This window comes from Paramisgurnus dabryanus, chromosome 12 (genome assembly GCF_030506205.2).
Source record: "Paramisgurnus dabryanus chromosome 12, PD_genome_1.1, whole genome shotgun sequence".
Classification (NCBI taxonomy): domain Eukaryota; kingdom Metazoa; phylum Chordata; class Actinopteri; order Cypriniformes; family Cobitidae; genus Paramisgurnus; species Paramisgurnus dabryanus.
In genome coordinates, this window is record NC_133348.1 from 11,555,632 (window position 1) to 11,578,798 (window position 23,167).

Genomic DNA, 23,167 nt, shown 5'->3' on the forward strand with positions numbered 1-23,167 from the left:
GACTGGTGTTCAGGAGAGTCATTTTATCCAAACTAACCGTCCGAACTAACCGATTCGTTAAAAAAGACAAAAAATTTAAAAGATTCTTCAATATAGTAATTTAATACGATTTAGATACGACTTTTATTTAGATAGTTATTAACTACTAATATTCAATTATATTGGTTGCATTCGTGTTATTTGGTTTTTATTGCTATTCATACCATACATGTTGTAGTTTTCCCAATAATTTACAGTTTACATTTCGAAAGTACAGCACAGTCAACGCTTTGTGAATCAGTTCAACTGAATCATTACAAATAAGATTCGGCTCAAACGAATGCTTCGTTGACGAATCGAAAGTGCGCACCGGAGCCGTAATTTCGCTGCAGTATTGCATCATCATGTTTCAGTATTCAATCTAAAATGCATTTGTCATCTGTTCAAATTAAGTACCTAAAGTAAAATGTTACGTACAGCTAAATATTAAAATGAGCTCTCAGAAAAGAAGTGAAAAAGAGCTTGCATTTGGTTGATACGATGCACATTGTGTCCCTGTACGCATTTAGTCTATAAAATGTTTATCGTTGCCTTAAATATGAATATGTATGATCAAAGCAGCTCTCAACGGAACCACGTGAGACTGAGGGACTGGTTACAAAACAACAAACACGTGCCAGTCTGCATTGAACCTTCAGCAAGTTAAACATGTTTCAGCGATGTACTGCAACTCTAGTTATACATAACAACAACAACAATGACATTAACTAACAGGAACGAGAATGCATTTGGCCGACTTTCTTGCTGGATCAGTTGGAGGTAGTTATATAATGTTATATGGTACTGAGATATGATATGCTTTAGCTTTTGCTACACTGGGGTCCGTTTACTTGGCAGAAAAAAGTTTGTTATTTGTGTAAATTACACAGTGTGCTCTGCAGGCACCGTACGTGCCGTTTATACAGTTCTTTAAAATATATTTTATTTGTATGTTTTTGGCAAAATGCAGTATTTATTTAAAGTCAAGGTAAAGTATGACGTAAGCACTGAACTACATGACCTCGTGTTAGCTCAAAATAATGACATGTTTAATACGGCTTATATAATCTGTGATGCATTGGATAATTTAATATGAATAATATAACTATTTATGTAATAGTAATAATAATTGTTTAATAAAAGTAATAATTCATCACAATGAAATATAATAGTAATAAAATATTTTTTGTTGTTTGTTTAATTTATTATTATTATGTCAAAAGCAGAGATAGCAAAGTAATCATGTCAATTAATTTCTATTATTAAGCAATACAATGAATTGAGCTATATGACTGTGAGACTTACTGCAATGTTATTCTGCTACACTGTCAGAAATAAAGGTACAAAAACTGTCACTGAGGTGGGACCCTTTCAAAAAGTACACCTATTGGTACCTCAGAGGTACATATTGGTACTTAAAGGCTACATAATAGGGCCTTTTTAAGGTGTAACGTCCCAGTGACAGCATTTGTACATTTATTCAGTCTATTATGTTTAATTTATATATCATAGACTGTGTTTTTTACAATCCACTTTAATTACTGTTATTGTCTTACAGGAGCTTGTGGAGTGGCTGTTGGCTATCCACTGGATACTGTAAAAGTAATTTATCCAAACACTATACTGTATTAAATATTTGCAGTGTTCGAAATGAGGGGGGCTGGGGGGTCCCAGACCCCATAAAAGCATTGAGGAATCCCCTATAAAGCGCAAACATATAAATTAGAGGGGTCCCCTAAATTAAAATACTACATGAATTTAAAATTCTTGTGCTGCGCTGCCACAAAGCGATACTGGCCATTATTTGTCCCAATTTTGCAATAAACTACACCAAAGTTTTCCTTATAAATGTAAACTCTCAAGTGCGCCTCACGCTGTTTTCTGGAGGAATTGACAGTTTGTTAGATTTAGGATTGGGTTAAGGGCTTTTAAAATTTTTTTTTATCAAACTATTATTTCATACTAATTTGAGGGGTAATAAATGGTTAGATTTAGTTTGAGATTAATTTGAGGTTTCTTTAATTAAAACGTTAATCCTAGATCACATCTTTGTGAAATCACGGCAACCCTATAATGATGGGGGGCTTGGTCAGGTGGGGCCTAGCTAGGGGACCCCTCATAATCTTTGACATAATTAGAACACTGTATATACAGTATACTCTTATCTCTTTAATACTTATATTGCATTGAATATCTACAAATTGAATGTGTCATTATTGAAGCTAAATATAAAAGATAATATAATGTTAAATGTGGTTATGTGACACCTGCACAGGTCCGAATTCAAACTCAAAAACAGTTCACTGGAATCTGGCAATGTATCAAAACAACGATAAGAAATGAAGGGGTAAGAACTTTACATTTGTTCAAATGCTTAAATGATAGTTGTGTCATCATTACTTTTGTTCATTCATATGGTTAGTAATATGAACAAACCAAACCTTCAGTATTAAATGTCAAATAAAACACAGCATTTCTGCTCGTCTCATAATAATCTTGAGTACCCAGTGCTGTAGTCCAGCGTATACCCACTTCTTTGTCAGTCGGATTTGCGTATTTTTGAAGAAACCCTTCCATATTTAAGAGGTTATAAAAATAGAACAAATGAAGATATGATGAAATGTTTTTTTCCATTTGTTTGTTTGTTTGTTTAAAGAAAAGGGTCTGTTCTTTTATTTTAAATATATTGCATGTTTATATATTTATAAAATAACATTTTCCTGGAAGGCATTTTGTGAAAATCACAAAAATGCTGGCAGCCAATTAAAAAAAAGTCTGGCGGAGAATGAGTTAATAAGTCAGAATGCATGACACAGCTTTAGACCCCCGCTTTAAAGTTCAGTTCTTTATCTAATGTAAACATGTAGTTTTGGCACACCCGTTTCATTCATTTCTCTTCCTCTGTTGCCGTTCTCCAGGTTCATGGGTTTTTTAAAGGAATGGTTTTGCCTGTCACCACTATATCCATGACTTTGTCTTTGGTGTTCGGCACCTATCGAAACTGCCTGCAGTGTTTCAGTCTAATTCACGGGCCTGGTGCTCCCAACACCAAGTTGGATATTTTCCTGGCAGGTTTGGCAGGTGGTGTGACACAGGTCAGGGGATCTTTACAAATCTACAGTAAAGAAACACTTACTGACACACATTTTACTTTCATAAAAAAATCTGATAATTTCCTCACCCCCATGTCCTCCAAGATGTTTATGTCTTTCTTTGTTCAGTCGAAAATAAATTACGTTTTTTGAGGAAAACGTTCCAGGATTTTTCTCCATATAGTGGACTTTAGTGGACCTCAACAGTTTCAATGCAGCTTCAAAGGGCTCTAAACGATCACAACCGAGGCATCATGGTCTTATCTAGCAAAACTATCATAATTTTTGTCAAAAACAAAACAAAAATCTTTTAAACCACAAGTTCTGTCTTTGTGTGATGCGCCAGTGCGAGTGCGAACTTACGTATTACGTAATCACGTCGAAAGGTCACACATGACGTATGCAAAACTACCGCCCCAGTGTTTACAAGTGTGAAAATGAGGACCGTTCTGACGTTGTTGTATGTGTAATACTAATTAACGTCTAATTAATCCGCAAGTGTGCGTTTCACATATGTAACGCGTGACCTTTCAACGTGATTGCATAATACGTAAGGTCGCTTGCGCATCATACGGCTAGTGCAAGATGAGAAGTTGTAGTTTAAAAGTTCATTTTTTAATTTTTTGGTGAAAATGATAATCGTTTGACTAGATAAGACCCTTATGCCTCTGTTGGGATCGTTTGGAGTCCTTTGAAGCTGCATTGAATCGGTAACTGTGGGTTCACACCAGCTGCGTTTGCGTCTACCGCGTCTAGTTTGCTATCATTGAGACATTCACGCGGAAATGGGAGGGGCTTCTGCGACTCTGCTCGCTTCCTGTAACCACGTCACTAATAGAGCAAGCTCCTGATTGGTTAACGTAGTGCATTTTTAAGCCAAAGTTTAAAATTTTCAACTCGCGCGTTTCCCCATGGCAACGCTCAATTTGCACAAACTAGACGCGCAAATGAGGCGGAATCGCGTCTACCGCGCCAGGAGACCTACAGACAGGCGTCAACGCGTCTTCACATTGAGTTAACATTTAAATCACTCGCGCTTGACGCCTCTACCACGGCTAGTGTGAACGCAGCATAAACTGTTGAGGTCCACTAAAGTCCACTATGTGTAGAAAAATACTGGAATGTTTTCCTAAAAAAAGTTTTAATTTCTTCTCGACTGAACAAAAAAAAACATAAATGTCTAGGATGGCATGGGGGTGAGTAAATTATCAGATTTTTTCAATGAAAGTTGAGTAATCCTTTAAAAGTGTATGACTGTCTTTGCATAAGATAATCAAAATATCAAAGTTTCACCCTGTCGGTGAAATCCAGATTAAAGTCTCAATCCAATAATAAGATGAGCATCAAAGTTGATTTCACATGCATTTAAATATTTGTCATGATCTTACTCGGTCAATATTATTAAGGATATCAAGGTTATATTTTCACACAATGTTTTTAGGATGATCTTATAGAGAATAGTAAACAGACAGGGTTACATTTAAGATTAATGATGTTATGGCCTAACAGTAACTTGTTTAGCATGATAGAAACAATCGCATAATAAAATAAAGCATTCAGGTTGAGAATGACATTATGATCAGTCAGTGTCATGTATCGATGTTCTTACACAGATTTCTGTGATGTCACCCGGTGACATCGTAAAAGTTCGACTTCAGTGCCAAACCGAGGGCCAGAGAAGTGGATTTAACTGTCCGAAAGCCAAATATCGTGGACCGATCCACTGTCTGCTGACTGTTGCCAGAGAGGAGGGAATTTTAGGACTTTACAAAGGGGCACTTCCACTGGCCTGCAGGGACGGACCGTCCTACGCTACATACTTCCTAACATACGACACATTATGTTCAAAACTTACCAAACCAGGACAGAAGCAGCCGGGTGAGTCAAACCAACTGCAGAATAAACTTTGGGTGACTTGTGCATTATGTTTTGAGGATTTTAAAGTCACATGATTTCTTTAAGTAAGTCTCACCTGTCACGTTTCAAAAGCCTAACATTCTAATAAAGTGCACAAATCTTATGTTATGATGACAGACTTTGGTCAGAACAGATCAACTCCATTGTGATCAATCTGTCAAACATCTCCTTTTAATGAAAGCTATAATGAAATGTCTTATGTGATTATACTTTCCCGACGCATGTAGACTCACTGGTGTGGTCATATTGACAGATTGGAGTGCTGTGTTGTTTGCTGGCGGTGTTGCGGGAATGGCCGGCTGGTCTGTCGGGACGCCTATGGATGTGATCAAAGCCCGTTTGCAGATGGATGGAGTCCGTGAGCAGAAGAGATACAGAGGATTCGTTCACTGTTTTACTGAGACTGTACGTAACGAAGGGCCGACAATCTTCCTCAAAAGCCTCGGGATAAACTGCTTGCGAGCGTTTCCCGTGAACATGGTGGTTTTTGCCGTGTATGAGGTCACAGTTGGGATTTTGAGGTCGGCATCTGTCGGGACGCTGTCATGACAGATGTCATATATGTATTTGATGTGATTTATTATGGTTGTATTTTATTGTATGTATTTATAAGGTGTCTGATTTAGTGAAGATCTCATTTGGGGGACAATTCAGTCCAACATCATACAAAAGCCATTGTAAATTATATTGAATTTTACTGAAAATAAAGCTGAGGACCCAGCATAAACAACATGGGTATACCAACCTTTTTGTGAGCGAGGGCTACCACAATTGATAAAACAATCTGGAGGTCTACATTTTTATATATAGTCTACTCAAAACTGTTTTGTTTTACTTGTTAATTCATTTTATTTTAATTGTTGATATGTTTTATCATTGTTTAAAATGTTAGCATACATAAAAGAAGCCGAACTGATATAAAAAAATATCTTATTAAAATAGCTATTAATTGAATGTGCTTTGGCGGGCAACTCACAAACTCCGGGCGGGCAACATGGTGCCCGTGGAGACCACTGATATACAGTAATCTTAGGTAAACTGTAAAACACTCTAATAAATAGGCAAAAGCTACTGAGTATTTTCCATGTAAACACATTAAAGTGATTTAAAGTAGATGTATATGAAGAGTTGCTTTATGTCCTCAGATTTATTGAGGATCTGTTTAACATCCTAATAAAGAGGAGAATGAGCCGACTGATGCAAGCTGATAGAAGAACAACTTTGACTCGTTACAACCGAGGTATGCAGCAAAGCATTTGTGAAGCCACAACACGCACAACCTTGAGGCGGATGGGATACAACAGCGAAGACCCCACCGCGTACCACTCATCTCCACTACAAATAGGAAGAAGAGGCAACAATTTGCACAAGCTCACCAAAATTGGACAGTTGAAGACTGGACAAATCTTGCCTGTCTCGATTTCTGTTTTCAGAATTTGGCTTAAACAGAATGGGAACATGGATCCATCATGCCTTGTTACCACTGTGCAGGCTGCTGGTGTGGTGTAATGGTGTGGGGGATGTTTTCTTGGCACAATTAAGCCCCCTTAGTGCCAATTGGGAATCGTTTAAATGCCACGGCCTACCTGAGCATTGTTTCTGACCATGTCCATCCCTTTATGACCATCATGTACTCATCCTCTGATGGCTACTTTCAGCAGGATAATGCACCATGTCACAAAGCTCGAATCATTTCAAATTGGTTTCTTGAACATGACAATGAGTTCACTGTACTAAAATGGCCCCCACAGTCACCAGATCTCAACCCAATAGAGCATCTTTGAGATGTGGTGGAACGGGAGCTTCGTGCCCTGGATGTGCATCCCACAAATCTCCATCAACTGCAAGATGCTATCCTATCAATATGGGCTAACATTTCTAAAGAATGCTTTCAGCACCTTGTTAAATCAATGCCACATAGAATTAAGGCAGTTCTGAAGGCGAAAGGGGGTCAAACACAGTGTAAGTATGGTGTTCCTAATAATCCTTTAGATGAGTGTATATATATAGTTAATTTAAATTCACAGGATCATTTTTGTTGTCCTTATATTTAAAAATCCTATTCACTTTGCCTTATGAAAATACACAAATGGCATTTAGCAGTATCTTTTAAGTAAAGTAATGCATTTAGTAGGCCTATATGTCCAATGTCTATTCTATGTAACTTTATATGGAGTTTGCGCATCTGCTGTTTAATGGGGCCATCTAGCGGCAGCTGCAGGTAACGCAACTTAATTTATCATTAAGCTCTGAAAGACATCATATGAAGTTTTGAGGTACTTCATTGGTGTTTGTGTCATCATAACGTGTCTGCCCTAACTGTTTGTGAAAGTAGATTTAATTTAATTGTGAGCATGGCACTATATTTACAAAACAAACAGTTATGCCACTTCAATGTGCAACCAAAAAAGGCATTCACTTTTTAAAATATTACTTGTTTTTAAAACATGCATCTTTTTCTAAAGTTTGTATGACTCTCTTTTGGCCTGTTGATGCATAAAACAGACTTAACATAAATCTATAAGAACCCTGGCAACATCGCTGCAAAGCTTTTTTCCGAAACTGTATGCATGTGTACCACAGACAAAAACTGTATCTCAAGATCAGATCTCTGTGTGGAGCATACTGTCTGCTGTATAATTTGTATATACTCTGCATTGATCTATAATCAGTGTTTCTATGTTAAGCCTGATGTTGATTTGCCTTCAAAGCTAAATCATTACATTCACTCATGCATACAATTACTTTCACTTTTGCTTTTGTAGGATTTTTTTGAACAAATAGTAAATTGAAAATGCATGTGTGTTTAGCTTTGCCAGGGTCGGTTCGGCATATGGTTGGGAAAAATTCATTCTAGGAATTAACTTGCTCTGAGACTCGACAATAACACCTCAATGTTTCTTTTGTTCTTTTCTTTATAATTAAACCCGGCATGCACCCCCACCTTCTTATGCAACAAGAACACTGTGCAATTATACAAGCGTCTAAAGAACCTGGGTAGCTTACAGTCTGAAAACAAAACAGCCTAATTTACTTCTGACAGTGTTTCTTCATGAGCTTATGAATCCATTAAAATGTTCTGCTGCAATGTACAGCCCTCTATACCTCAAACCCCACAAAATTATTGGTCAGCAAAAAGCACTTTTCCATTTTTTTTTGTCCAACATTACAATTAAAAATGGGGCAAAGGAAACGCAGTAATAATGTTACTCTGGTTCGACATAATCACAGAGTGTTATAAAAGGCAAAGGCCAGGGCATTCATCAAATCTCATTATTCTGCAGAATGAAGTCTATTGTGCACAGAAGATACATAACAGCATCAACAAGGTAAATGTGAGGCCCAGCTAAACCTAATTTAGTTGATGCTTGTGTGGCCTGTGTGTATTCCTGACACACTCACAAAACTCCCTGCTGGAGATGAGAAATATTTTACTCAACAACTGGAATATTGGGAGTCTGATCCATGCTCTGGACTCATAAATAGTCTGTGCTCTGTATTCACGAATAGTCCAATCTACGCTCCGGACTCACGAATACTCCGAACTACGCTCCGGACTCACGAATACTCCGATCTATGCTCCGGACTCACAAATACTCCGAACTACGCTCCAGACTCACGAATACTCCGATCTATGAACTGCACTCACGAATACTCCGATCTATGCTGCGGACTCACAAATACTCTGATCTAGAATACTCCGATCTACGCTCCGGACTCACGAATACTCTGATCTACGCTCTGGACTCACGAATACTCTGATCTACGCTCTGGACTGACGAATAATCCAATCTAAGCTCTGGACTCAGAAATACTCTGATCTACGCTCTGGACTGACGAATAATCCAATCTACGCTCTGGACTGACGAATAATCCAATCTAAGCTCTGGACTCAGAAATACTCTGATCTACGCTCTGGACTGACGAATAATCCAATCTAAGCTCTGGACTCAGAAATACTCTGATCTACGCTCTGGATTTACGAATAATCCAATCTACGCTCTGGACTTACGAATTCTCCGATCTACGCACTGCACTCACAAATACTCCTATCTACGCTCCGTACTCACGAATACTCCAATCTACGCACTGCACTCACGAATTTCTCCGATCTACGCTCCGGACTCACGAATACATCGATCTACGCTCCGGACTCATGAAATACTCCGATCTACGCTCCGGACTCACAAATACTCCGAACTACGCTCCGGACTCACGAATACTCCGATCTACGCACTGCACTCACGAATACTCCAATCTATGCTCTGGACTCACAAATACTCATATCTTCGCTCTGGACTCACGAATACTCTGATCTACACACCTGACTCACGTATACTCCGATCTACACACCAGACTCTCGAATACTCCGATCTATGAACCGGACTCTCAAATACTCCGATCTATGCTCCGGACTCACAAATACTCCAATCTACTGCAGGACTCACAAATACTCCAATCTACGCTCTGGACTCACAAATACTCCTATATTTGCTCTGGACTCACAAATACTTCGATCTACGCTCTGGACTGAAAAATACTATCTACGCTCTGGACTCACGAATACTCCGATCTACGCTCTGGACTGACAAATACTATCTACGCACTGCACTCACGAATACTCCTATCTACGCTCCGGACTCACAAATACTCCGATCTACGCTCCGGACTCACGAATACTACGATCTAGAATACTCCGATCTACGCTCCGGACTGACGAATACTCCGATCTGCGCTCTGGACTGACGAATACTCCGATCTACGCACTGCACTTACAAATACTCGTATCTACGCTCCGGACTCACGAATACTCCGATCTACGCACTGCACTCACAAATACTCCTATCTACGCTCCGAACTCACGAATACTCCTATCTACGCACTGCACTCAAGAATTATCCGATCTACGCTCCGGACTCACGAATACTCCGATCTACGCTCCGGACTCACAAATACTCCAATCTATGCTCTGGACTCACAAATAGTCATATCTTCGCTCTGGACTCACGAATACTCCGATCTACGCACCTGACTCACGTATACTCCGATCTACACACCAGACTCTCGAATACTCCGATCTATGCACCGGACTCTCAAATACTCCGATCTATGCTCCGGACTCACAAATACTCCAATCTACTGCTGGACTCACGAATAGTCTGATCTACGCCCTGGACTCACAAATACTCCAATCTACGCTCTGGAGTCACGAATACTTCGTTCTACACTCTGGACTCACAAATACTCCAATCTACGCTCTGGACTCACAAATACTCCAATCTACGCTCTGGACTCACAAATACTCCAATCTTTGCTCTGGACTGACGAACAGGCCAGCTGACAGTCTTGCCTGGGCCCGGGACAAGATAATCTTGGAGGCCCCCCCACTTACTTTTTACTGGTAACAAGACATTTGGCATTATCAGATTCAGGACCCACGAATATTGCATATTATACATTGTATAAAACATTTATATAGTAGTTTAATGTAGTACTGACACTGTATACTGACGCAAAATATAATATAATCATGTATGAATTATGAACAGACTATTGGAAATATCAGTAAAACAACTTCAGCTAATAATATGCTGTGTTTGGACTAAAAATTGAATAAATATTACTCCTCTCTTTAGAAATTTGAAGTAAACATATAAAATCAATCAATATTTCTCCAAACATGCACGCCTTTGAACCAAAGCCCCAAAGGGATTTTATTTTGTAAAGAGCTTTCATGATGAGCAGGCATTAGATTTTTCTCAATGAATGCGACTGAGGGTGGAGACTGAGGGTGGAGCCCTGCATTTCAGCCCAAGCCCAACGAGGCCCGACCTTTTTACACCCCTCGGGTCGGGTTTCGGGCCAATTTTAACGTCACAGCTGATACGCGGGCGGACCTCGGGCTTATTTAGGCTTCTCCATCTTTTTATATTTTTCAATTTAATTAAAATAACCTTTTGACAGACGATGATTGCAACCAAACGTAGTAAGACTTTTAACCTATAGCACGAGTCCGCTATAAGCACAGCCAGCCACACATTTACAATGCAGCTGTTGCGTATTTAACAGCAGGACCTTCAGCGCACCGGGAAAAAATATTAATGGAGGACTAGTTTAAAACCTTTGATACTGCGCATAATCTATGCAAACAGCATCCAAGACATATGCATAGCGAAGTTGTAAGATAAGGCAGGTTGCATGTTTATTCGGTTTCATGTTTATTTCGTTTCGTTTTGTAGCTATAGCCCTTTTCATTTTTTTATTTCTGCACCCGTTGCAGCTGCGAGCAGCAGAGCAACCTGCCTCCGCTTTTTAAAAATAGTGTGTGTTGATAATAAACGTTTAAACTAACACTGTGATATGCTGAAAATATATATTTTATATAGTTGTTATTATAGGCAAGTGAAGTGTTGATTTGAGAGTTCAATTCATCAAACATGTCGTCAACTTGCTGTCGGCTGCTAACCGCTTGTTGGCTATCATAAAAAACTTTAACAAACAAAATACTCTAAAATGTAAATAAAAAAAGAAATATAACTATTTTGCCATTTAAAAAAAATCTGAACTGCTTTAATTGCTGCAAGAGTAGTACAGCTGTGTAAGGAATCTGTGTAAGGAGTTATTTTTTGCTATTTCTGCGGATTTCTTTTGCAAAATCTATGCGGAATTTTGCAGAATAATTAAAAATGTTTTAAAACGATCTGAGAGAATGTGCGCTGTGAATATTACAAAACAATAAAATATTTTATAATTACATTTTATTAAAGGATTACCCTGAATTAAACTGGACCAACATGAACCAACAGATAGCCTAATGGATAATGTGCTGTCACGACCATAGAGTTTTATATAAAATACATATATTACTGTCTACAGTGTAACAGTAAAAAGAAAAGGCTTCTCATAATGAATGTAGCCTATATCAAAATAATTTCATCTGTTTAACAACACAATGTATATTTATCTTGTAAACGGATTTGAAATAATAAATAATTGTCACGTCACTTAGCAATAGAGACGACAGAGAGCTCATTAACTTATCCGCGGTAAGTTTTATTTCAAATTCAAGTTTTACATATTAAATATTAAATAGTTTGTGCTTTCTCTCATAAAAACCTCACAGCAAACAGCACAGACTTCTACTCACAAACACACGCGATGCAGTGACTATATCTGCGGTCACAGATTCCTAATGGGGAGAATTAGAAATTCTATTTTCCTCTATAAGTCCTATATTTTCTTCTTTTCTTTTCTGAGCACCGGACATGTGCTGAGTCTGACCGGACAATTTGACCGTACTGAACTTGAAATCAGATGAATCAAATATTTTCTTTATTTTTTAACAATTATTCCATAAGTTCCGGTTCTGGGCCCCCCTCTGGGCCCCCCCCACCCTGGGCCCGGGACAACAGACCCGTTTGTCCCCCCCTGTCGGCGGGCGTGCTGACGAATACTCTGATTTATGCTCTGGACTCACAAATACTTTGATCTACGCTCTGGACTGAAAAATACTATCTACGCTCTGGACTCTCGAATCCTCCGATCCATGCTCCGGACTCACAAATACTTCGATCTACGCTCTGGACTCACAAATACTCCTATCTTCGCTCTGGACGGACAAATACTCAGATTTACGCTCTGGACTCACAAATACTTCGATCTACGCTCTGGACTGACAAATACAATCTACGCTCTGGACTCACGAATACTCCGATCTACGCTCTGGACTCACGAATACTTCGATCTACGCTCTGGACTGACAAATACAATCTACGCTCTGGACTCACGAATACTCCGATCTACGCTCTGGACTCACGAATACTTCGATCTACGCTCTGGACTCACGAATACTCCGATCTACGCTCTGGACTCACGAATACTTCGATCTACGCTCTGGACTGACAAATACTATCTACGCTCTGGACTCACAAATACTTCGATCTACACTCTGGACTCACAAATACTCCGATCTACGCTCTGGACTCACGAATACTTCGATCTACGCTCTGGACTGACAAATACAATCTACGCTCTGGACTCACGAATACTCCGATCTACGCTCTGGACTCACGAATACTTCGATCTACGCTCTGGACTCACGAATACTTCGATCTACGCTCTGGACTCACAAATAGTCTGATGTTTGCTCTGGACTGACGAGCAGTCCAACATACATTCTGGACTTACAAATAGTCAGATCGAAGCTCTCAGCTAACGAGAAGTCTGATCCTTACTCTGTGGAGTCTTCATAAGACTTGCAACATAGTGCATAAGTTATATAGATTCTTCTGGCTATGTTTTAAGTAAATAACTTTTGGTTGATCTCATTTAGCCTATCACCAAGCTGTGTTTTCTTTGTAAAACACTCTTGTTTACCTGCTTAGCTTTAAACTGTTGCAGGACATGAAAGCGTCTTCATGCCCATGTTGTGCGTCTGTTCTCTCGCCCGCGGGTCGCTCAGCGGGGAGGCGCTAACGCTCGGTTGGCCACAGATAAGCAACATCACCGTAGTTTGGCCATCCTTGCGTACCCTGCGGTTTTCTGTTCTGTTCCTGAGCAGCTCCTTTGTCTGACAGGCGTATACCTCTGCACTGAGTTCAGCTGAGGACGAAGCCGAAGACACAGAGACCAGACGAGACCTAGAACACAAACCCAGAGAAACAGATCTAACATATATCATTTATATCTCAGGTGAAATGTTCAAATGCACAACAGCAATCAATACCATATTTTCAAAGCTGCCTCCCTTACCATGTGCTTTATTATGGATGCTTTTATTTGAACCAGAATGACTTTTGTTTTCACACAGAGAGCTTTGGGCTTTTCACCTAAAATATTTGGTTTCCCGCCCGCGACCCTAGTTTGGGGTAAATCGAAGTTTCAGTATGACAGCTGTAAAATGTTGTAATGCTGTGCCGTGAACAAAGCCTTTAACTCTAAAGTCAAGATGAAATTAAAACCTAAACTATTTAACAGAGTTCACTCCAAAAATGAAAATGTTGCCATCATTTACTCAGTGTTTCAAACCTATATACGTTTCTCTGTCCTGCTGAACACAAATAAAGACCATTTTCATTTTGGTGAGAACTATCGTTTTATGGGCACCCATTATGCAAAATCCACTTTTACAAGGTGTTTGGACATAATGTGTGTGATGCAAAAAATTCCCATTAAACCAAAGCGGTCTCATTAGACATATCGTTTTGTTTCTCTTATCAATGTGAGGTCACATTGCTAAAGCCCCGCCCACTTACAGTCCTGCATTACCATAGTTTCCACCCTTAGCGAGTTTTACTCTGTCTGATAGATACTATTGTCTCAGACTGTATTAATCAGAACTATTTTAACTAAAAGCGCTTACTGTCTGTTTGCAAGAGAGTGAGGAGCTGTAGCTCATTTGCATTTAAAGGTACAGACATTAAAACAGGGCGTTTTTGCTTTCACCCAAATAGGGTCATTTTAGACATGCTATAATAAATGATCTGTGGGATATTTTGAGCTTAAACTTCACAGACACATTCTGGGCACACCTGAGACTTATATTACATCTTGTAAAAGTCCATAATTCTGTCCATATTTACCCACCCTCATCATGTTATGTTTTCCAAAATGAGGATTTTAAAAGATCTTTCACGTACCGTAGCCCTTTTAAGTCTAGTGGCATTCGCTATTAAAGCATTATACAAGTCAACCATATGTCTTCTGAAGTCAGAGTAGATTTGTTTGGCTAAATACTTAGTCATCACATGATTTATTTTCATGCAAACCTTGCCACAGGATTCATTAAGATCTTCTACGGAAGATAAACCATCACACTCAGTATCAACATGTCTGTATGTTTCTGCTTTTAACGTCCTGTAAGATGGACCATCTTTGTTGTTGCTGGATGTCTCTTCTCTTTGTAAAACTCAAATATTTATCTGATGCTGATGGCTTTCAGTAAACTCTCTACAGTATGTGAAGCGAAGCTCGTGTGTGTAATCATTTCTGTTGTTTCCATGGTGATGAAGCATCCGCACTTTATCTCACCATTACTCAGAGATTTCTCACATTATAAATTCTTCAAGCAACAAGTTATGCTTAAACCATCGGGATATGTGCTGTGTATTGTGAATATATCAATCTTCTGTTTCAATCTTCAATCATTTAAATGGTGTAAAAGATAAATCGCTGATCGGAAGAACAAGCACATCTCTAGTCAATGGATAACAAGATCATTTGTTATGTTTAAAGGTCATCTAATATGAGGAATTCACTTTTTAAATGCATAATTGTGTGTCCCTCGTTTGTGTACACAACCACCCTAAAAATTTGCCCACTCTTTTTTCAATTCCTGTAAACCTCACCAGTGAGACAATCTGTTGGTGTTTTCAGATGTCACTCTGCGTAGGCCCCAACCACAACCATCCAAAGACCGCAGTTAGGTCCTAATTTCTATTTTAAATTTTCCTTACATAATTCATTATTACATGTTCATTATGAACAATGAAGTAAGTTGATTGTCTAATTAAAACTGTGTTAAGTTTTCAGTATACATTCACCTAAAGGATTATTAGGAACCCCATACTAATACTGTGTTTGACCCCATTTCTCCTTCAGAACTGCCTTAATTCTACATGGCATTGATTCAACAAGGGGCTGAAAGCATTCTTTAGAAATGTTGGCCCTTATTGATAGGATAGCATCTTGCAGTGATGGAGATTTGTGGGATGCACATCCAGGACACGAAGCTCCCGTTCCACCACATCCCAAAGATGCTCTATTGGGTTGAGATCTGGTGACTGTGGGGGCCATTTTAGTACAGTGAACTCATTGTCATGTTCAAGAAACCAATTTAAAATGATTCGAACTTTGTGACTTGGTGCATTATCCTGCTGGAAGTAACCATCAGAGGATGGGTACATGGTGGTCATAAAGAGATGGACATGCTCAGAAACAATGCTCAGGTAAGCCGTGGCATTTAAATGATGCCCAATTGGCACTAAGGGGCCTTAAGTGTGCCAAGAAAACATTCCCCACACCATTACACCACCAGCAGCAGCCTGCACAGTGGTAACAAGGCATGATGGATCCATGTTCTCATTCTGTTTACGCCAAATTCTGACTCTACCATCTGAATGTCTCAACAGAAATCGAGACTCATCAGACCAGGCAACATTTTTTCCAGTCTTCAACTCTCCAATTTTGGTGAGCTCGTGCAAATTGTAGCCTCTTTTTCCTATTTTTTCCAATTTTTCCTGTTGTAGCCCATCCGCCTCAAGGTTGTGCGTGTTGTGGCTTCACAAATGCTTTGCTGCATACCTCGGTTGTAACGAGTGGTTATTTCACTCAAAGTTGCTCTTCTATCAGCTTTCTCCTCTAGCATCAACAAGGCATTTTCGCCCACAGGACTGCCGCATACTGGATGTTTTTCCCTTTTCACCCCATTCTTTGTAAACCGTAGAAATGGTTGTGCATGAAAATCCCAGTAACTGAGCAGATTGTGAAATACTCAGACCGGCCCATCTGACACCAACAACCATGCCACGCTCAAAATTGTTTAAATCACCTTTCTTTCCCATTCTGACACTCAGTTTGGAGTTCAGGAGATTGTCTTGACCAGGACAACACCCCTAAATGCATTGAAGCAACTGCCATGTGATTGGTTGATTAGATAATTGCATTAATGAGAAATTAAACAGGTGTTCCTAATAATCCTTTAGGTAAGGGTATATAACAGTAAACAAGGAATGAAGCAGCAGATCATTTCCTATTTTCACACCATTGTCGCGTTGGTTTAGGGTTAGATTTGGTGTTTGCGTTAGGATGTCACTTTAAGTATTGGTTTATTTCTTTATTTCCTTGATTTGTTTTTTTATTTTCTGATTTTTAAACCATTGTCGTCTGGCATTAGGGTTAGAGTTGGGTTTGGGCAAGAATGTCATTTTATGTAAATCTAACCCTAAACCAAAGCAACAATGGTAAGAAAATAGGACAAAACAGTTGTGTGTCATTGTCACGTAAACAGAAATACGTGATATGTTCATGTAAACGTGTCAGTGTCACGGAAAAGACTCACAAATTTACGTGACTATAGGTGTGTAATTTCGTGATACTGGGTTGAATAGTGAGGGTCAGAGATCTCATAGTGATTTAGCAAACTTACATTTCCTGTTAAAACTTTTAGTTGTGTCATGTTTGTAGAAATATGTGTTAGTATAAACGAGAAACGAAGAGGTTTGTGCTGCTGGTCATTCACACCGGACCCTGAAGAGTAATAGAGGAGAAAACAGTCACTAACCTGAGGTCAAGGTTACGTTTGCATATTCATTTGAATAGTTAAGCTTTGTTAACTCAGCTCTACTATAAGGGACACGTAAGGACAACCACACCGAACGCTCAGATATATTAACCTGAACATAATACGTGACTGAGGAGTGAGGTTGTGAACTTAGTTAGTCATAGTTAGTCTTTAATGCCACTGGAAAATTTGTATACTTTTTTCTGGTCTTGAATATTTTTTATCATGATATACTTCTGTAACCCGGTACATGAAGACTGCATACTAGGATAAAGGCCATGATATCATCTGTAAATATTTGCTGGTGTCATTGACTGGTATGGTTACAGATATAATATACTTTTATATATACGTTTTTTTCCATTTTTTTATTTTTTTCTTATGTTTATGTACTGTAAAGTATGAATCACCGCTGTGTGTTTACAGGTCACATTTCTCCCCAAAATCTAAAGAAAAAATAAATAATTACATTTGGAATGAAGCAACTGAAGACAAAAGATGAAACTAAAGTAAAATTGTAAGTATACATCACAGCATTTTTTCTTTCTTTGCACTAAATGTATGATTCAAATGTTGATACTGTACATCAATAAACAAATAACAGGTTTAACACATACACATATGGATAAGGCATGCAAATACCTTCAACAGAAAAGCTTCAAGTCAGCAACAGATTTGCAGTTTGTCAAAATGTTGACCTGGGTTGACCCCCTAGAGAAAACATTCGACAGGGTCAGGGTAATAATTTGACATCTGCCTGCTTAAGAAAACAGAAGTGCACCTTAAGTAAAGGTTAAACGGTTTATTGACGTAGTGAGATGAGCGATCTATGGGACTCTGTGTTCTTCACGTGAAGAGAGGAGGAAAACATTAAGTCGTTCATCTATATGAGCCAGAACAAAACAAGAGCTTCTCTATAGGGGAATATATAAGACGCAAAGCTTACAGGCTGTCAAAACTGCTGATTCTTGTTCTTCTTGACCTCAAAAGACATTGCACCAAATATGTTCAGTATTTATGACTGATGATCTGCCAACCAAGAGTTAAAACAGGTTTTTTTTCTATAAACTGTTTTGCAAAAGATGACAACATTTCAATTACAGATGTGTGAACCTGTCTGTGAAAACTCAGCTCATGTCAATGAGAAAAATCTAACTTTGATGCTCCAAATCTAATGATGAGATTATGAGACTTTAGTCTGGACTTTACGGTCACATTTTTTAGATTTTAGTGTCTATTTTTTCCAAAACATTGACGGAATTCAAAATTAGATTTTCTTTGTTATTGACAGATTAAGGGTTAGCAATGTGACTCTGGTTAAAGCATTTAAAAATATTGTGTAACTCTCAGAGATATCTTTTACAAAAAGTTATCTTGTTAACATTAATGAACTAACATGAACAATTACTATACATTGGCATTAAATGGATAGTTCACCTAAAAATGAAACTTCTGTCAGTGTATTTTTACTCTGTTAAATACAAAGTTGGGGTGTTAAGAGTTAACAAATGCTATCCCATGGTGAGAAAAGTGCACTAATAAATGTAGGTGAGAGTGGGACACAACTTTTTGGTTTTGGCTCAATCATTCAAAAAATATTTGAGTTTGACTAATTATATTTTTACACAAGCAACACACACATCTCTGCTAGAAATGAACATTTGAAGTTTGTTTCTTTTGCTTACCATTCTTGGACAATTACACCAAACCAGAAGTGCAAACGTTACAACTTACCCTCTCTCTTACTCGTTATGATTTTAATCTTTGACATGACCTTATTCGATCAATATTAAAGACATTTGACACATGATTTTTGATAAGACAGGCACATTTATTTTGTTGGCAGCCAGCAATCATTCGTGTGTAGCCGATTTAAAACAACGGCAAGAATTACGCTAACGTTAGCGGTTTTCATATCGTAAGTGCTGAGGGGTTAACACAGCGTTACAATTATCCCCGCTGGGTCAAAATATTTTCAAGCCCACCATAAAAGTTGTTAAGAGTTGCAGACAGATTTCAAAACGATGCTATGTTTTAGTCAACAAGACACTGATTAATATGACATAGCATTGGTTTTGGTATCTTACACACCCAACTCAGAAACCGAAAAAAAAAACATATGATGAAAAAATTTACCAGATCATCTTTTGGCAGTGTGAAAACAATACAGAAAAAACTAAATGCTCAACCCTGTGCAACAATGTAAACAGTCCGTGTTAAAACTAACCCCGCGCGTTAGTTTGTGCCCCGCGCACCACTACTTTCTCAGACAAATTTTGTAGCTAATATTCCAAATTTGTCTTTAGTACTTCTTAAGATTAACTTAAAGTCGCCATGAAAATAAAATGTAAAACTATCATTTGTTTTGGAATATTGTGGTATTTTTTTTTTTTTACAAAAATGACTTATCTGTGAGCTTTATTATTTTTAAAAAATTCATCTGTCCTCATAATCTTTAATCAAAAACACAAATCTGCTCCCCTTCTCAAAACGATCTCTCTTTACTTCTGGTCATATGGTATGGCAGGTGGGCGGAGTCCAGGAGAACATCACAGTGATTAGCAACACGACCCAATCAGATCTTGATAGAGAAATTCAAATCCAGCCCTGCCTTATTTCATTTCATAAGCGGTTTCACTAAGATATACGTTACCACGGGGAAAATAAGTCAATCCCCTCTTCCATTTCATGGCGACTTTAAGAACATTTTGAGACACTATTTATTTCAATACATTGCTAGATCTAAAGAGGATTTTTAATAACGAGATCTGGCAACACTAAATTCCGCACCAGCGTCCTCGTGGCTTAAGTCAATCTTTGTCATTTACACTAAACTAAACGCTCCAAACTTAATTATATATGCAGATGCCAATATGGGTTGTTTTGAAAAACTCATTATTCATTAAGAGAACTTTACATTTTATTTTTTTTGATATGAAAATTTTACCATGGCCATGAATATCTAGATATTGTCATTACTTAAAGAATGATATAAATATCACTTAATATTTTGTGTTTGGCACATTAACTTAAAAATTGTTTATTAAACTTTTAAGCATTTAAAATCAATTCAACTAAAATATTCAAGTGACAAAAACTTAAACTGATCAGTACTTGTTGTAAGGAATACCCATAATCCCTTGTGCCTGAATATTTTGATTATTTAAGTAATTTTTCACAGAATAAGAACGGATTAAAATTTTTACTACTTAAAAATGTGTTAATAAAATGTCCAAGAGGTTAAATCTTTTATATTATTGATTATCATTTGTCACCGTTTAATCAGTGTTTACTTATGAACCCTGTTCAGCACATTTTATTGTATTTCTCTCCACTGATCCAGTTTTGTGTGTTTATGTGGAGAATCAAGTTTATACAATGACTGACTTATAGTCAGTCATAAATTTTGTGTTATTATGTCATTTATTATAACACTAAAAGTAACTAAATGAAGTTTATTGAACTTGCTTAATTAGGTTGGAATGACATGAATTTGTAAGTTATTAAATGTACTCTTGTTTTAGTTCACATTAATAATTATTATTTCTTTTAGGGCAACAAAGAAAATTCAACTTGTCCGGGCTGATCATTTATCAAAAATCTCGTGTTTTGTTCAACTGAATAAAGAAACTCATACAGGACATGAGGGTGAGTAAATGATGACAATGATTGTATGGTCTTAACAAATGTGTCATCATACAAAGAAAGTTGTCAGGATTATAATGTACGCACTTACACCTACACACAGAGATTCCAGGTATATAAATGCAAAGGGTTTACAAGGTCACTGTTGCTCAATGTTTCGACATGTGTTAGTCAAATGTCCTGAGGGTCTCTGGGTGGGTTTGTGTGAGTGATCTCTGCAGTGGTTGTTTGTGTCATATGTTGTGACATGATTCTCTTGGTTTTTAGATGTGACTCACGAAGCTTGTGCTCCTGTTTACAAAGACCCATTTGTGTCCCGTTGGAACATCCGATCAAAGCGCGACTCCAGGGATGAATGCTCAGATAGGATACTGGGATTCTAGGAACCGCAGATAAAGTCAATGTTACACATTTAAAAGAGTGAACTGTCCTCAATTGCTTGATCGTACACGTATCACAATAACAGATTGGATTGTACAGATAAAATTCCTCTCACTTCAACAAATACAAATATTTACTGTATGTCGGAAAACCTTGGATTTCCTGTAGTAACTCTCACATGTTATACAATGTAAAAAATGTGCATACACATTTTTAAGCATAATCATTTCAACCTTGATTATTTGATCTTGAATAGTGATGAGTTGCTGTACTGTAACTTATAAAATAAAGTTGAATTAGCTTAAGTTATTTTAATTTTATTCAAAAAGTTACAGCAACTCATCACTAGTCAAGATAAAAAAACTTGTAAATCCAAGTTGATTATACTTAAAACACTTAACAGTGTAGATCTAGGTTATATTTTGAATGACATAAATAAAATAATGTTAAATATATATATATATATATATATATATATATATATATATATATATATATATATAAATATAAAAATATATATATATTTTTATATGTTATATAAAAATTATAGACTTTGGGCTTATGCACATTACCATCATGGCGTATGTATTTTACAAGGTGGCTAATTTGTATTATAGTATAATCGGATTATTTGCTTCTTTTGCTTGTGACACATTTATCATTGAGAGTAAATTTTACAAACTAGTTTTTGGGTTTGACCTCCTTACAAACACACGAGTCGTGACTCCAATCATTAATGCGAGGAGAAACTCTCTCGTTTCATCATGTGAGCTGAAACATGGACTCGCTGCTTGTCCTCATTTGCCTTCCCGGGCTAATAATAGCGCTTCGCTTCAAAGTTAACAGCCAAAACTCACAGCAACTCTCTTGTGTGAAGACTGACTGTAAAGAGATTTTCATTAGATACCAAACACAGTCAAAGCTGCTATCGCACAATGTTTCGTTGTTTACGAGGCGGCTAATTCGTATTAATTGTACGAACACATTCATATGCTTTTGTGCAACTTGCTTTCGTCCCTGTGATGTTGGGGTTAGGGGCAGGCTTCATTTGTTTTTGTTTTTTTGAGAATTGTACACTTTCAGAAATATAGTTCGCCTTGGTCAAAACTCATTATTGATTATTTACATTAAAGGGACAGTTCACCCAAAAATGAAAATAATGTCTACGTACGGTATACTGTCCATGTCCATAAAGGTAATAAAAACATTATCAAAGTAGTCCATGTAACATCAGTGGGTCAGTTAGAATGTGTTGAAGCATCAAAAATAAATTTTCGTCCAAAAATTACCACTTTTTCAGAATTGTCTTCTCTTCCGCATTTGTTGTGAAGCGCATGCGCGAGACTAAAGTCACGTGGCTGCAGTGACGTGGATGACGTGTTATCCTCAGACATGTTTGCAAGAATTTTTTTTTTCAAACTTACAGCGTGCGTCTCCCTAACTGTGGGTTTACACCATAAGCGAGTTCAACGATTTGCGCGAGTAGATTACATACAAAGTCAATGCAAAGACACTATCAGACACGTCCTCGCGTGGGGCGATGTGAATGACGTGATATGATATTTGCCGCAAAAACACGCGCTTTTCGCCTCAAACGCATCTTCGCCCAAGTTAAAAATATTCAACTCGTGCAAAAAATTAGCACGACATAAAGTTAAATCCCGCAAGTAATTTAGAGCAAGTAACGCGATGACCCGTGTTTGGTGTGTACATAGCAGTACTTTGGGTTCACATAAGAGGCCAGTTCAACGAGTTCAACGATTCAACAAAGTAGATTACATACAAAGTCAATGCAAAGACGCGATCAGACGCGTCCTTACGTAGGACGATGCAA

The 23,167-nt window shown here is 37.9% G+C and overlaps 1 protein-coding gene and 1 long non-coding RNA gene across 3 annotated transcripts; both read left to right on the forward strand.

The window, feature by feature from the left end:
- Positions 1–492: 492 nt before the first annotated feature.
- slc25a47a (solute carrier family 25 member 47a) lies at positions 493–5,759 on the forward strand. Of its 2 annotated transcripts, none has more exons than XM_065256436.2 (6): positions 493–798; positions 1,577–1,614; positions 2,294–2,365; positions 2,937–3,113; positions 4,724–4,988; positions 5,281–5,759. In XM_065256436.2, exons 1-6 carry the CDS (start codon positions 762–764, stop codon positions 5,574–5,576), a joined length of 885 nt encoding a protein of 294 aa, XP_065112508.1. In that variant the 5' UTR covers positions 493–761; the 3' UTR covers positions 5,577–5,759. The 2 variants fall into 2 exon arrangements, with proteins under 2 accessions (XP_065112508.1, XP_065112507.1); XM_065256435.2 differs by having other exon boundaries at positions 507–798; positions 1,577–1,620.
- Positions 5,760–17,176: 11,417 nt separating this feature from the next.
- On the forward strand, positions 17,177–21,358 carry LOC135737930 (uncharacterized). The gene is made up of 4 exons (XR_010528621.2): positions 17,177–17,624; positions 17,734–17,824; positions 20,861–20,955; positions 21,220–21,358. It is a non-coding gene; the product is annotated as an uncharacterized lncRNA (long non-coding RNA).
- The last annotated feature ends 1,809 nt before the right edge of the window (positions 21,359–23,167 follow it).

Excerpts from the sequence above, each read along its gene's own strand:
- slc25a47a (XM_065256435.2), top strand. The coding sequence starts at position 762 with ATGCATTTGGCCGACTTTCTTGCTGGATCAGTTGGAG. Across the intron at positions 3,114-4,723 it reads TGGCAGGTGGTGTGACACAG|ATTTCTGTGATGTCACCCGG; the intron begins GTCAGGGGATCT and ends GTTCTTACACAG. Across the intron at positions 4,989-5,280 it reads ACCAGGACAGAAGCAGCCGG|ATTGGAGTGCTGTGTTGTTT; the intron begins GTGAGTCAAACC and ends TCATATTGACAG.